Below are 16,142 nucleotides of genomic sequence, written 5' to 3'. Positions count from 1 at the left end.
CCAAGTGGACGTTCAGCAACTCCCGGCAGATGAGAGCACAGCCGTCGGGCCCCTGGATGACGCTCGGCTGGATCTGAGCGGGACACTGGGCAGCCCTGAGCCTCAGGGGCCACACTTCTTTCCCGTGGCCGCTGCAGGACCTGGGGTCCACCTGCAAGTCTGCACTCCGGCCACGCCGCTGCGTCCCCTCCCACCTGACCAAAGAGCCTGCCTGTCCTCCCGCCTCAAATCTCCTCCCGTCCCCATTCCATTTTGCAAAGAAGCAAAATACTAACTTTAACTGCCAACTCTATTTGTAGCTATTTCTGGCTCAAAACTCCTTTCGGCTTCCCAGTGCCTCTGAGTTAAGGTTATTATTCCTCAGCCTGGTGTGTGAAGCCCTCAGTGGCCGGCCTCAGTCTCTCTTTATAGCTACAGCTACTATTATCCCCACAAATGTGCCAAGCACGCCTCCACACGGGGACACTCTCCCAGGCGTGGCCTCTCTCCCCACCCCATGTCTTGGCTCATGTGGTCCCCTGGGGACTCTCTCAGACAACCTCCGTGCCCGCCCACGCCTGACAGGCCTCTCAAAGCATGGCTCCCACCTGCCCCGCGGCTGCAGGTAACTTCACACCTGACCAGATTCCAGAAGCCTCGGCACTTTGCACAGTCTACACTGCATCTCCGCCAGCTGCATCCCGGCCTCATTCATTCGGCCAAAACATGAGCTGCTTCAGGGGCGAAGTGATGGTAAACTCACCGTATACACCTCACACCACCTCACACAGTACATACACATGGTCATTTTTTTTTTTTTTTTTTTTTTGCGGTACGGGGGCCTCTCACTGCTGTGGCCTCTCCCGTGGCGGAGCACAGGCTCCGGACACGCAGGCTCAGCGGCCATGGCTCACGGGCCCAGCTGCTCCGCAGCATGTGGGATCTTCCCGCACCGGGGCACGAACCCGTGTCCCCTGCATCAGCAGGCGGACTCTCAACCACTGCGCCACCAGGCAAGCCCCATATGGTCATTCTTAATAAGCATGCCGAAGGACAAAAATAAAAGTCCTGATCGTATAGGAAAACTACTTTTTAAATGGACAAAGCTCCTCAAAAAGGAACGAAATTCTGACAGACAGAGGTTACAACGTGGATGAACCTTAAAAACATTATGCTAAGTGAAATAAGACGCACACAAACGAACAAATATACAATTTCAGTTATGAGGTTTGCATTACAAACTCATACAGTCAGAAAGTAGAGTGGGGGTTGTCAGGGGCTGAGGGAGGAGGGAACGGGGAGTTAGTGTTGAATGGGATGATGAAAAAGCTCTAGAGATGGATAGCGGTGATGGTTATACAACAATGGGAATGTACTTATGGCTACTGAATTGTACACTTGGAAAAAACGGTATTTGATCACAGTTTAAAAATTAAGATAAGTGAATTTAAAAATTAATGGAAAGATGAAAGAAAGCAAAGAAAGAAAAAGGAAGGAAGGAAGGAAGGGAGGGTGGAACGGAGGGAGGGAAAGGGAGAGAGAGAGAGAGAGAAAGCAAGAAAGGAAGCGAGAAAGGAAAAACCATCCAAAGCTGCACAGTGCTTGGCTGCTGGGATGCATCTCCTGCATCCTCTGGACAGAGCCCTGAGGTCACTGTGGGACGTACAGAGTGGCTCACAGACCTGGCCCTAAATAGGCCTCGGCCTCTTGGTGGCTGTGTGACACTAAATGAATTTTTGGTGATAATGACCAGGGTGGAATTTGAGAAAAAGACGCTTGCTGTATAAAGAAGCTTCACTGACATCCCAAGGGCAATCCTCCCGCTCTGGGCTAAGGTATCTGGCTTCTGACTAGATGAGCACTTGCAGTCTTTTATTAGCACGAATTTTCTATTTCCTTAATTTTTCTGGTCTCTCTCATGTTCTCTGTAGTTGGTGCATTTTTGTTTCTAACCTCTCCTGGTTTAGCCCAAATTGCACCCCGTGACTCTGGGAAGCACCCTGTCCAAGCTCCCTGGCCTGGGGGTACCCTTCACTGCTTTCTGCCAGTTGCGACAGCAAACTGCTCTCCAATTAAGTACTTCACTGGCAAAACCAAACTCACTCGCTTTGTAGTTTGCTTGAAGTCTGAGTGAATTATGTCCATTGCTTCACCCAGTGGGTTCACTGTCACGGGCTCAAATTAATCATGCTGTTTAAGCCCCACTGCCTTTCTGTAAATCTCTCTCTACCCAATTTGTATGTTTCTAAGCATTCTAGCAAAATCCCTCATCAAAGATCAGAGGTTCTTTGCCAATTCAGCAGATGGGCTTATAGGTATGTGGTTTTATCAGTTTAATTCCTAAACTTAAAAATATACAGAGATGACCTGCTGTGTCTCCTTAAGCCCTTTATCTGTAATTTTTTTTTTTAGTAGGAAAAAAAACCTGTCACATGCCCTTTTATTGCCATCCCTTCTGAAATATTTTATTTCTACTTTCTCTTTGCAATTTCCTAATTATATTTTTCCCAGTCCCTCCAAAAGAGAGCCTAAAACATCTGTTCTATTATTTCCACTGTCATCGATTCTATTCTGCCTCGGGATATAACATTTCTTGCTTGTTTTCTTCAGTCTCTCTAACAAACACTAAAGAATCCTTTTGTTCCGCAGAGAACAGTCTCAGCTGACACCAAGATCTGTCAACACACCTCCAGGCTCCTCCTTGCTTATTGTGAGATGCTTATGTCTTCCTCTCCTGAGAATGCTTCTTCCGCCTGACAGCACTGGGCACCCTGGTCCCATTCTTTCATTTGAGATTTATGGGGCAGGGTCATGGTTTGAGAGGAAATTTTATTCCTGTTCTCATTCTCATCTGTAGATGAATCCCATCTCATACTGGACCGATGTTAGACACTGAAAAATATGTCAGTGAAATTCTACCAGGAAAAATTCTACCAAAAGAACCTCAGGCTTCTGCGCTTTGCGGGGGCTGGAGTCGTGAGTTTTAGATTGTGAATCGAGGCCTCTGAGATCCTGAAATGCTTCCTGAATTAGACTGATGTGACAGTTGATCTTCCCTGCATTTTTAGCATGAAGTACTTTTTATTATGTTGAAAGTTCTGAAATACTGAAACAGGCAATCCCTAAATGATGTCCTCGGTAGCTTTTGAGTAACCAAAAAATTTCATTCCCAGTGGACAACAGGATGATAGACTGTTTTCCTATCCTACTTGTTTCCACACATTCTTCCTGTTGTCTTTACAGTCAGGCAGAGCTAAGAATCCAAGTCAGATACGTAACATCAGCCGCACTGTATGAACGCAGAAGGGCTGGGAGAAGTCGGTCAGGCTGGCTATTATATTCAATATTCCAGTGAACACATGGATTATAAAAATATAAACGCGGGGCAGACATTCTCTCCCAAGAGCACTTTCCCACTCGTAAAGATGGAAATGGTGCTATACAACAGCCGGAAGAGGATTCCAGCACACCGTGCCCCCTCTGTCCCACCAGTAAACCCTCCCCGCTCCCTGTCTGAGGGGCAGCCTGCCCCTGAACCGCTGTCACCTGCCTGCACCCGCGGCCCCTCCTTTGCAGATGCTCTGGACAGCAGGAGCCTGCTGTGAGCAAGGGGCTCCTTGGAGAGGAAGGAGCTGGGATGCAGAAGCTCACAGACTGGGCACATGTGGCATCTGGAAAGGAACGTGTGCTCGGGGAAGTAAAGTGTCCCTTGGAACAATCACGCCGCCAACACAAAAGACAGGGGAGGGGAGAGGCTCAGGGCTCGGGGGGAAACTGCACATCAGTGCCTGTGACTGAAAGAAAGAAAACAAGCTGCCGGACTGGCACACAGGTGCGATCCCTGGAAAGCAGAGAAACACCGCAGAGAAGAGCGAGACTCTCGGAACAAAGGATGACGTGAATTGGGGGCAGGATTTCAAAGTTTTACTGAGAGCCCAACAGATGAGGGGAAAGACACAACGATTTTATTGGCGGGACAGAAACACTTTTTAGGGTGACGTCTCATTTCAAAACTGGTTTCATAAGGGTCAGAAATACATGAAGTTATTTCACTTCACCGTAAAAGTACACAGTCAATTGTGTACCTTGTACTCAAGGCGCATAGATTGTTTGACGCATTCTTTCCCAGGTTATTTTTGAGTAATAAAGTATGCCCCCCCCCCCAAGTCGTCCAAATGAAAGCCTCAGATTTTGGTGGGTACAAGTGTTCACCTGAAATAGAGTTAAGGTGAATTTAAGTCATTTGAAAGTATAAACACTTTAGAGTAGTTTTGAATGAGTAACAGAAAATGTTGCCCCAAAGGCAACACCTCCACAAACTAGAAATTTGCTTTATTTATGAGATGCAGGGACAGAGGGAGTGAGGCTCACAGAGACACACGGCACCTTTCGGAGCACGTCTTTATATATTTCTGCATTATGGGAAAACTGTCCCCTATTTTTAGTGTTCTGTACCGTGTTTCTAATTCATACAATCCTAGTAGGTTTTTGTCTCATTTACTAGATTTTCTCTCCTGATGCGCCCCTAAGAGCCCCAGCAGCGGAATCAGGGTGGCTCCCGTGTGTAAATTACGGTGACTCAGGGCCACAGTCACGCAACGGGGCTCGTCGTCCTGCGGGTATCGGAACCTGGTCAGCGGGTCAGGAGGGGGTCAGGCCGGGAGAACTCGGCCGCCCTCTGGCTCAGGAAGCATCCAAAGTGAGTGGGCAGATGCTCCAGGTGCTTCACAACTAGCAGGTCACGACGTGAACCTCTGATGAAAATGCCAAACGTGAAACGAGGGCGGAGGGCTGGCCCTGAACGAGGAATGAGAAGGAGTGGCGCCAGGGCGGCGGTGACCCACAGCCCCGTCGGGGACAGTGCTGGAGACACGGACGGAAAGCGGGTCACAGCCCCGCGGGGCGAGAACACAGAGCGAACGGCAGAGGGGGAGCCCGTCACCCCAGGGGGGCCAGGCTGGCCGTCACCACGGACCCAGTGAAGGAGACGTGAGGCCCCTTGGACGCCACAGACCTGCCGGCTCCCCGGCGGCCGTGACCACGGACTCACCTTTCACAGACCGCAGGCCTCGCGTCACCGGCCGCCGGGCCCAGGGACGAGCAGGGCTGCCGCGGCGGTGGGGCCACCGGGGCCGAGTCCAGGGAGCAGGTCCGGCGCTGCGGGCCGGGGGCAGGGGCCGGGGCCGGGGCCGGGGTGTCGGCATCACAGGGCCCGGGGCAGGCGCAGGGGGCGCCAGGGGCCCCGGGCAGCAGCTCAGCCCCCGGCTCGACGTCCAGGGTGGGCGAGGCCGGCGGCGACCCCCGTGGCTTGCGCTTGGTGGAGGCCCCGGAGAGCAGCTTCAACAGCCCCTTTCTCTCTTTCTAGAAAAAAGAAAAAAGCACGAGAGTCGAAGACATGGTTCTGTTGCTGCAGTTTCAAGTTCTGATGTGAGCTTTCGAGGGGCGCCTGTGGGTGTCTGGGGACTCTCGGTCTGGATCCCGGGGGCCGTGTGCTCACCTGCCCTTGGCCTCCCCCGCACCTGCCTGGGCATTTTCCCTAGTTCTGGACATTCCACTGCTCATCGGCATCCTCCACGGAGGAGGTAAGACAAGCAGAGAAAAATGATGTGAAACCCAAATCTCACCTATTCACCTCTCAGGCTTGGTGAAGGCAAAGTAGCACTTCAGGACAAAATGGAAATTTCAGATTATGGCTTTAATTTCTTGAAATTCTGCCTACCCTAGCTCTAATTCTTGTGTGCTGAATTAGCATAAACCTGCTCCCATTTCTACAGCCATAGACCTGACGTTTATCACTTATAGGGGTGATGTCTTTTTTTTTTTTGTCCCTGCCGCGCGGCACGCGGGATCTTAGTTCCCCAACTAGGGATCGAACTCGCGCCCCCTGCAGTGGAAGCGCGGAGTCTTAACCACTGGGCCGCCAGGGAAGTCCATGGAGGGGATGGGTGATGTTTTGATCGAAGTGTTCACTTGTCACCACCTTGATGAAATTAAACAAACCAATAATAACAGAAGTCAAACCATTTCTATTGCGCAAGTACTTCCTCGATTAAAAAGCGAAAAACAACTCCACAAAATTAGAAAAAAGCACTTCAGTATAATAAAAACCATTTTTATGTCTCTTTTTTGCAAGCAACCATACAAGTAAGAATTTTTCCTAACCGTCTCACAGAAGCCACCTCGTGGCTCTACATCTTTGCTCTGCTAGGAAACCAGATAGAGGGCTGGCTCTCCTCCGTGCCCAGACCCCAAGTGTCAGTGTTCTTCTGATGCCCAAGCACAGGTTAACAATCATCACTTTAAATCGTTTTACTAAGATGTCAACTACATCATCAGGTCCTCTGACTCAAAACATGGCCTGAGAATAAAACGCTTAAGAGAAATAATTCTTTAGAACACTCTCCAGGCAAGCTGGGATTATTAAGGTCCACTAACAGGGAAGCAGAATTATGAGGGGCCCTTAAGGAGACAGAACACTGAGGAATTTTTCCTGAATACTGAGTTCAGACTCAGTAGAAGTCCCTCAGGGGGAGGCATAATAACACAGTTTCATTAGAGGCAGGCTGGCAGAAAGAGGAAGAAACAAAAGTAATCATGTATCAGATGAACAAGTGTCCCGGGGGTCTGCACCCCCAGGCCCCATTTAGCTATCGCTACCCACAGCACCTGTAACCCCCGGGGCAGGAATGAAGTGGGGAGGGGCAGGCTGTGCTGGACCATTTCTGTTTGTCGGGGGCTCAGGCTGCAGAGCTGGCGCATCAGCCCCCCAACCCTTCCCCTCCCTCCTGAGGAAGGTTCTCTTGCATCTTTAGTCAGGCCAGGCCTCAGCCACACCTCTCTGGCTTCTGCTTCACCCCTTCACCTTCCGTAGGGCCATGTGTGCACTGCAGTGAATGGTCCCACATTACTTGGCCAGCTACCCGAGCCTGCATGTCCTACGGCGCCAGTGCCGAGAGCAAGACACAGATGAGCTGGCAGAGGACGGGGGATGGGAAGCAAGCTGGCCGGACCCAGGGCTGAGGAACGAGGAGAGGACAGTCTGCACTCCACAGGGCAATGGTGATTCCATGTACACGGCAGCCTGTGAGGGGGAAGGACACACCTGCTGGCACATCTGCCCCTCCTCTGAGGGAGCCTGGGGTCTCGGGGCTGATACGTGAGCTGGGAAGAACGTCCACCCTTGCAGGTCCTCAGCGGTTCCCGCTGGGACATCAAGAGGCACACGAGAGCCCCGGGGCCCCACAGGTCTACTGAGAACACAGTCTGGTGATAAACTCAGTCTCAGGAAACCACGGCTAAAGACTCTTCCTAAAAGCTCAGTCCTCATGGCAGGAAAACAGTTAACTGGATGCCTCTCGGGGAACAGCCTCGAAAGTGATTAAGAAGAAAGATGACTTTGTTCCTCTAAAGGGTCACACGCATGAAGTGCAGCTCCAGTGACTTCCAGGGGGTTGTGGGGGATGGATGGGGATGGGGTGCGGATGTGGGTGGGGATTGGGGGGAGGGGTAGGAGATGGGGTGGGGTGGGGGATGGGGAGGGGATGGGGATGGGAGGGGATGGGGTGGGGATGGGGTTCAGATGGAGGTGGGGGTGGGGGAGGGGGCGGGGATGGGGTGGGGTGGAGGGTGGGGTGCGATGGGGGGTGCCAGATGGGGATGGGGAGGGGATGGGGTGGGGGATGGGGTTCAGATGGAGTGGGGGTGGGGGGAGGGGGGTAGGGAATGGGGTGGTGGTGCGGATGGGAAGGGGGAGGGGGATGGGGGTGGGACTGGAGGTGGGGGTGAGATGGGGTGGGGGTGCGGATGGGGTGGGGGTGGGGAGGCAGAGGGGATGGGGATGGGGATGGGGGTGGGAGATGGGGATGGGGATGGGATGTGGGGGTGGGGGCGCAGATGGGGGTGGGGTTGGGGGTGGGGATGTGGAGGGGGGAGGGGTGGGGTGGGGTGGGGCTGGGGAGGGGGTGGGAGTGGGGGTGGGAGGATTGGGATGGGGGGATGCGGGGCAGGATGGGGCACTGGCAATGGAGGGTCCAGTAGCCGGGCTGTGAATACCATATTCCAGTGTTTCCATGTTAGCAGAACACTGAGCCCCTTGAGAGAATTTTGCAAACTCAGACATGTATCATTAAGGGCACCTTTGTTTCTCAAAACACAACAGCAGAAATGAAAACTACGGATGAATTAATAACAGATACACTTCAGCAAAGCAATTTTTAAAATGTATGTTAGCATGCACGGAAAAGGGCATATCTTTTAACATAAATCTTAATAATTCTTCTCCTGTGGGTTTTTCCAAGAAACTATTCCTAGATGTATAATGTTTTTGCTGTCATAATTCCTCTCCAGAAGATTTCATCATTTAAAATCACATCTCATATGAAAACAAAAAGCTATTTGGGTCAGGAAATCATCACCAGATAGCCAGAAAGAGTTTCACATATAAACATAATGTCTGAACATAAAGTCAGTAAGTCTGTATTAGTCACACAGCAGAGGCTGGGGACACTATGGAAACGCCACGTCAGAGCTCCTTCCCAAGCAGAAATGAATCGCACTTGAACTACTCACCATTACCCACACCCGAGCCTGTCTTCTTCTCTGGTCTGCTGTGCCCTGAGATGCACAGAGAACGTTGCAAGAGGGAGGCTTCTGGGCCTTTGGTATCAAAATCTACGTCGTCAGGCTCCCAACGATAAGAGGTGCTGTTCACAGGAAAGCCACCGCCGACACCTAATTCACACCATCGTCTGACGATAATCACTCATTTCTTAAGCGAGTATTTACTGAGCATCGAATACATGCCTCAGTGCCCTGGGCTCTGGGATCACAGCAGGAACCTGCAGCAAGCAGCTCACACCATCCGGCAGAGACGCAGCCCCTGCGGGCACACAGGTGCTCACAGGAAACACAGCAGGGCCGGGGAGGACGACGGGGTGCTGGCCCCAGTGGACGCGCGGCTCCAAGAGGCATCGTGCATGGAGAGAGGGAAAGGCCACGTGAGATTCCAGGTGTGGTTAAACCCCAATGGGCTCAAGAACCTTGCTCAGTGCTTGCACAAGTCTCCATGTTTGTTCCTGACACCCACCTGATGGAACAGGACTCAGTACTGTCCTCACCGCCTAAGGCTTATCAACGGTCATCACTGTCAGGGGTGACGTGGGCTTTCATCCGAGCCCACCCTCTGCTCTGAGCTCAGTGCGGCCACATCTCTGGAAGCACCTCTGCTCTGGGGACCGTCCACCAGGGCTGCAGGCCACAGAGGCCAGGGGGCCGAGCTCTGCGGGCGGGTCTGGACCTTCCAGACCCGGTTCAGCGGGAACTTCTTCTCCTTAAGACAACGAGACAGTTTCAGATGAAACTGTTTCAACGAAACAGCCAAGCCACAGACTACCTTGTTTCTGACAGCAAACACGAGCTGGGAGGAAGGAAGATCGCGGAGCAAAGGAAGCCACGAAGCAGGGACTTCAGGATGAATGTTCAGGAGAGAAGGAAACGGGCACTTAAACCCTAGATGGATGCTCCAGTCAAGAAACCCAAGAATGGGACTTCCCTGGTGGGCCAGTGGTTGAGACTTCCGCGCTTCCAATGCAGGAGCTGTGGGTTTGATCCCTGGTCGGGAACTAAGATCCAGGGGGCAAACATAAAATTTTAAAAAGAACCAAAAAAAAAAGAAACCCAAGAATAACAGCAAGGGTCCTCAAGCATCGGCACAGTGACAAAGAAGGGGACAGTTGTTAGGGATCTGGGGCACCTAAACTGGACGTGTAGGAAAGCCACCTTCCAGGAAGGTGTTCAGGAGCCTGGGGCCCCAGCACCACTCAGCTGGGGGGCTTGGGAACAAAAGGACAATATGGGGACGATGCTCCCAGCACCTGAGGGACTAGGGAGGTGGGCCGAAGAGGAGGGTGTCAGAGATGGATTCTTCTCTTCTCCTGTTGTGAGATTAGGACAGTTGAGTTAATTAAACCATCAGGCTTTAATTAGAGGCCATTAGACCAAGCTCTAAGCAAACCAGGCCTCTGCCTGCAGGGTTGAGAAATCCACACCTAGGACAACCAGTCACAAAGGACTAATCCTCCCCAAATAGGTGACACTTAACCTGTAGCCAATCACATAATTTCCCTGCTTTGTTTCTGCATCTTCTCTATAAAATCCTAGCCCTCAGCTCCTGGCTGGTGTCTCCTGACCACTCCCACTGTGGCACTGCTGATTTGAACAGAATTTTGCTCAAATCAAACTGTTACATTTTTAAAATGCCTCAGTTATGTTCAACAAAACTCAGAGTTTATAAGAACAGCCGATTACATAATTGGTGCTAATGAAAAAGATTTTATTTCTAGATGAAAGCTTAATAGACCAAAATAATATCTGCTATATTTTGGTATCTAGGGGAAAAAAGCATGTATACGCCACCATATTAGTGGTTTTCTTTGAAACCCTGGATCACATTTAGGTTTAGATTGTCTGGATCTTCTCTAACTTCTAAATAAATATGCAGAAGTTAAAAAAGTTTATAATTAGAAAACAATAAAAAATGTATATACATATACATGAGTATCTCATAAGGACTGAGAAATACATTTGCCTGGAGACAAGCTGATCAAATAATGAAGCCTTTAAATGGAACATGAAGTTAGAAAAATGGTCCAGATAAGCGGTTAAACTGATAACCATAAAAGCTATCAGAGGTCTTACAGAAAGAAGAAAAACAGTGGTAGAAACGCCCTGAGTTTCAAACAAGAAAAAACTGAGATGATGTTGGAAACATACGACAGAGCTTCCAATACCTATTTATCCAACCACACAACACAGTTACCACAGAGTTAGCTAGAGATTTCACGTCGGGGCAAAAACACGTTTCTGAAGAATTGGTGAGTGAGGACTTCCAGACAAAATACTGTTGAAGAGGAACAGCTCTGAGCACACGTGGGAGTGACCCGCCATGTGGGGCAGCCTGGCGGGCCCCCGTGTGCAGAGAGAAGGGCACGATGGATGGGCCCTCACCTGGGGGAGAGTTTATGTACATGGGTGGATGCCGATCACAGAATGACAAGGAAGATAGAAATAATGAGGGAATTGTCAAAAACCTAGATAGTGGCTGCCAAGTCCCAACTAAAACTAGAATCTCTGATACACTTAGAATCCTCGGATACACTTTTCCCTTGACCTGCTGATAATTTTTTTTTCATATTTATTTATTTATGTATTTGGCCGTGTAGGGTCTTAGTTGCAGCACTCAGGATCTTCTGTTGTGGTGGGCGGGCTCTTCATCGTGGAGCACAGGCTCTCTCGGTAGTTGCGGCGCTTGGGCTTAGCTGGCCCGCAGCAATGGGGGATCTTAGTTCCCCGACCAGGGATCGAACCCACATCGCCTGCACTGGAAGGCGGATTCTTAACCACTGGACCACCAGGGAAGTCCATGACTTGCCGATAGTTTAATCTCACAGGAAGCCGAGCTAACTGCAACGTAGGGTCTAACTCTGATCACCTGGGGAAAGGCAGAGCCAGGGGCAGAGATGTCCAGCGGGTGAGGACTCCGAAGTGCGTGCCCACAAGACAGACTGCCCGTCGTCAGGCTTGAACTCCGAAGTGTAAAAGAACTGATTTTAAAAGTTCCAGAAAATATACGCATGACCGGAAACTCAAAAGGAAAGATGCTTCCAAGAGCAGTGGGAGGGCTTTCCAGAATGAGGTTCTAAGCACACAAACGCAAACTATCTCAGCGGATGAAAATGCAGAGCCACCTAAAGGCACTGACGTGATGCCCCAGGAAGCGGCCAAAAAGGGCTCCACAAGAGGATCGGGAGATAGGGCCCTAAGAAGAACATATCACGGCCGTGGCAATTCAAGAAGCTGAAGACCAGAATGAGCTTAAATTAAACTGGGCCAAAATGCTAATGACCAAAAACAAAGTGTGTGTGTGTGTGTGTGTGTGTGTGTGTTGTGTGTGTAGGGAGTGCTGCCTCAAGTTACGCTCGAGAAAGGAAGAACGAGAGAGACGCGGAGCTGCCGTTTGGGGTGGATGCAGGTCCTCAGATACAGGAAGAAAGGGAAGGGCCACCTTCCGAAGGGAAAGGAAGAACAAAGCCCCTTGACAGAAGGGAAACGGGGCAGGAGACTGGGATTTAGAGATCAAACCAATCCTCCCCACAGGCTGAGTCCACCCCAGAGGACAGAGGAAATGCAACCAATAATCTGAAAGATCGGGCTTCCCTGGTGGCGCAGTGGTTGAGAGTCCACCTGCCGATGCAGGAGACACAGGTTCGTGCCCTGGTCCGGGAAGATCCCACATGCCGCGGAGCGGCTGGGCCCGTAAGCCATGGCCGCTGAGCCTGCGCATCCGGAGCCTGTGCTCCGCAGCGGGAGAGGCCACGGCAGTGAGAGGCCTGCGTATCGCAAAAAAAAGAAAAAAATCTGACAGATCCTGGTGAACCTGGGATCAGGGTCAACTCAACAGGCCAAAGAAGGGCGTGTCTAGTCCTCATTTTCATAAAGAACACAACAACACGCCTTGCAGACCATCTGGAAAATCCTAGAACAGTGTATTCGATGAAAGGCTGACTTAGGAGAGGAAGTGAGACCGAGGAAGAGTCTCTTCCAGGAGATGCTGGCTATAGTCAGTTACAGCAGAGACAATGGGGCAGCCGGGGAACAGTCTGGATGGAGGAATGAGAGACGCTCAGATCTCATCTGGCATCCATCAAGCTCCCCCTGGATGTCCTGGGCAACAGGATGGAGCGATGGGGGCAGCGTGACACTCGTGCGAATCATGGGATCACTGAGTTTAGAGTGACTGGGACAGTCTCTTTAGTGAGCTGGGAACATTAAATGAGGTGGCAGACTTAGAAAGGGACATCTGAAATCTGTGACATGAGGAATAGGAAAAAAAAAAACCGTAGAGCGTAGCCTTTCAAAAAAGAAGATAACCCTGAACTACCTCCCGGGGTCATGTAGAAAGGAGACCGTCAATTTTCTTTCTTTCTTTCTTTTTTTTTTTTCCCTGCTGCACAGCTTGTGGGATCTTCGTTCCCGGACCAGAGATTGAACACAGGCCCTTGGCATTGAGAGTGTGGAATCCTAACCACTGGACCACCAAGGAACTGAGATCATCATTTTCTACATAGCCCCTCAAAACACAGAGAGAGGGTTTGAAGTCACAGAAGACAGGTGTGTGCTGAAGCGACTTTCTCCGAGTCGGAGGTGCCTGAAGACAGCAAGGATGCTGTGGAGCCAGGGCACAGGGGCCACAGGGGTCCAAGCAGGGGCCAGTGGCCACTTGTCAAGGATGGGGACTCAGCAGGATAAACGTAAGGGCCTTATCAGTTGCTGCTGTAACCAATCACCCCAAACTTCATGGCAAAAACCCGGTGTCAGCAGGGCTGGGTCCTTCTGGAGGCACCGGGGGAGAGCGTTTCCTCACCGCTTCCCGGTTCCAGGAGCTGCTTGCATTTCCCGGCTTGCGGTCCCCTCCTCAGGTCACTCTGCTCCCTGGTTCCGACCCCACATCTCCTCGGGCCCTGATCCTCTTCCCTCCCTTATATGAAGATCCTTGTGATTATACTGGGCCCACCCGGATAATTCAAACACCTTTAAACCTTTAATTGAATCCCATCCGGAAGATCCCCTTTGCAATGTAAGGAAACATAGTCTCAAACTTCAGGGATCAGGAAATGGACATCCTTGGGGGAGCCATTGTTCTGTCTAGCACAGGAGTACTTCAGCCTCAGAGATTCCGTGAGTGCTTCCCTGGGAGGCCTGCGGCTGAAGAGTCTGTCCTCCTCTGTGACAATGGCCCTGACACACCGTCCCGGAACCTTCAGATCTAAACTGTAAAATAATTCTTCTGAAGATACTGACAAAGTTGACCATGTCAGCTTGAGTACAAGTTTAACGTAGTTAATTATAAACAATGAACAGACACCAATCTTTTGCAAAAACACTCATGTTAACTCAACAATTAAATATTAACTTTTTAGTAGCCTGTAAAGTTTGTTTCCTTGCAAACCCCTGCTTACGGGCTTCCCTTACCATTTAAACAGAGCGACATACATGACCACGGAACCTGGTGATGACCCTAGAGCTGCAGGCCAGCTCTGGGGAAAAGGCACGAACACTAGGGGGGAAGTCGTGATTACAACACAATTGCGTAGAATCTGCTGTCACTCTGCTCTTTCTGTGCACATTTAATCACCAGGCGTTTCCCTTGTCTCCAAACGCAACCAGAAGTTAGTCTTTGAAACACAGCTTCCCACTTACATCTCCTTTCAAATTCAGGCCCAAAGGAGAGGTTTTAAAAAGGTCTATCAAATTAGAAAATAATTTCCCCCCCTGTATTCAAGTCAAGAGAAAACCTATCCACACAGATTATAATCAAACACAGTGTAGGAACAGTAAAGCCACAAGTAACACTTCTGATCAACCGTTTCTAGCCCTCAGTATATTAAGTACATTTCTGCAGGACTATTAACCAGAAGCAAGGCTCACTAAACAGGAGGAGTTAAGGTCAGCGAGGGCGTGGGGCGGAAGCCCCCGGAGGCAGACCCCAGCTTCCCACACCAGGGTCTAACTGCAGAGAGCCGGGCCCCGGTCGCCTGGCAGGCCCTTGGGGTGGTCACCTTGCTGTCCTTGTCTGGCTTGGCCGCTGAGCTGCTGTCGGGAGAGGTGGGCGGCCCGGGGAGCATGGTCACTGGGCGACCGCCAGGCTCGGTCTCCAGGGAGGCGGCGGGGAGGCTCGGCGGGGCCGCAGCGCAGGCCAGCGGGGCGCCGACCCGGCCCAGGCTGCCAGCAGCCACGTGGGCAGGGGGACCCATCGGGCCGGGGGGCTGGGGCGAGGCCAGGGGGTGATGGGGCAGCCCCGCGGCGCTCTGAACCTGGATGGGCGTCACGGCCGCCGTGGGGCGCTCCTGGCTGTGTGCCGAGACTGGAGAACGGGAGAGAAGAGCAGAGTGTGACTTGGATGCATGCCGCTCACCGACCCCGCGCCAGACCAGTGCGCCTGTCACAATGGTTAAGAAACCACGGTGGTTTAGGAGCGCTTACTTAGTCTTGGCGGGGCCCCTGGACACCACCCTTCCAGATCCCGGGATCAGCCCCACGTCTGCTGAGTGCCTGCGAGCCCACTCCACCCAGGGACCCAGCGACACCCCTACAGGGTCAGGTCAGGCTGGCCGCAGAGCTTTTTTATTATCATTGTTCTCCCTTTTCTCAGTAACCATTTTCCTTCCTTTGGTTATTCTGACAGAACTGAACAGTGTTCTCCACCACTGTTACCTAAGACTCTTGAGAGGTTTTCAATGCCGTAGAAAGAAGAAAGCTATTTAAGGTCCTGCTGGGTCTGAAGCAGAGCTGCGATGAAGCTCATACCAGACACTCGGCATGGCGATCCTGAGGGTGCCACGTCGCTGCAGCGGTGGGATTCGGGAATCACCTGATCTCGAGCACAAAAGTCACATTTTCAAGTACTATGGACATCACTAGGGTCCACCTAATTTCCTTCAGACTCTCCACCGGTAGATCAGGCTTGAATTCACAAGCCACGCAGGCGGGGTCAAGTGGCTGTGACTAGACTGTACCTGCCTGTCTCCTAACGCTACTCACTAATTTTAAGGTTCCATCTGTCCTTCTCAGCATCTGCTGTAAAAGGTCTGATGTCGGTCAGGGCCCCCTTCCTGGTGCCACCAGCCCGGCCCCCCTACCTGTCCTCACAGCGCTGCGCGCCTGGTTGACGGTCATCTGTCCGGACATGTGCAGCAGGACCTTGGCCTGGGGACTCGTCTGGATGTGAGCTGCTGACACCACGGCGGTGGGGACCCCGGGACCGCCGGCCATGCCGTTCCCCGGGGGCTTCTGGGCAGGCGCTCCTGCGGGGGAAGGGCTGGCCGGTCCCCCACCTCGACTTGTCTGGCCAGCGGTCGACACGGGGACTTTACCCTGGGAAGCGCTGGTCACTGCCCTGCCGAGACAGAAGCCCAGTCCATCAGCAAGACAGGAGACAGAACAATTAACGACCAGAAAAACGATGCAGAGCTTACAAACAGAACACGTTAGGAAGTGAATGGAACTATCTGCCCAAGGGTAAGAAGAGCAGATTCAAAGAACGACGGCCCTGAGGCAGAGAACGGTCTGGAAGCTGAGTCGGAGAAAATCACACGTCACTCTGCTCA

At 51.6% G+C, this 16,142-nt stretch overlaps 1 protein-coding gene across 3 annotated transcripts in view; it reads right to left on the bottom strand.

The window, feature by feature from the left end:
- Positions 1 to 16,142, bottom strand: part of SH3RF1 (SH3 domain containing ring finger 1) — a 158,948-nt gene that overhangs the window by 5,376 nt on the left and 137,430 nt on the right. For all 3 annotated transcript variants that reach the window (XM_032634525.1, XM_032634527.1, XM_032634526.1), the window contains 3 exons: positions 15,675 to 15,931; positions 14,595 to 14,899; positions 5,030 to 5,340 (listed from right to left, as the gene is read on the bottom strand). In XM_032634525.1, coding sequence (XP_032490416.1) covers positions 5,030 to 5,340; positions 14,595 to 14,899; positions 15,675 to 15,931 — 873 coding nt within the window. The remainder of the gene's footprint in view (positions 1 to 5,029; positions 5,341 to 14,594; positions 14,900 to 15,674; positions 15,932 to 16,142) is intronic.

Source organism: Phocoena sinus, chromosome 6 (assembly GCF_008692025.1).
Source record: "Phocoena sinus isolate mPhoSin1 chromosome 6, mPhoSin1.pri, whole genome shotgun sequence".
NCBI classification, from domain to species: Eukaryota; Metazoa; Chordata; class Mammalia; order Artiodactyla; family Phocoenidae; genus Phocoena; species Phocoena sinus.
Note: the sequence above shows the minus strand (reverse complement) of the source record. Positions and strands in the feature narration are given on the sequence as shown.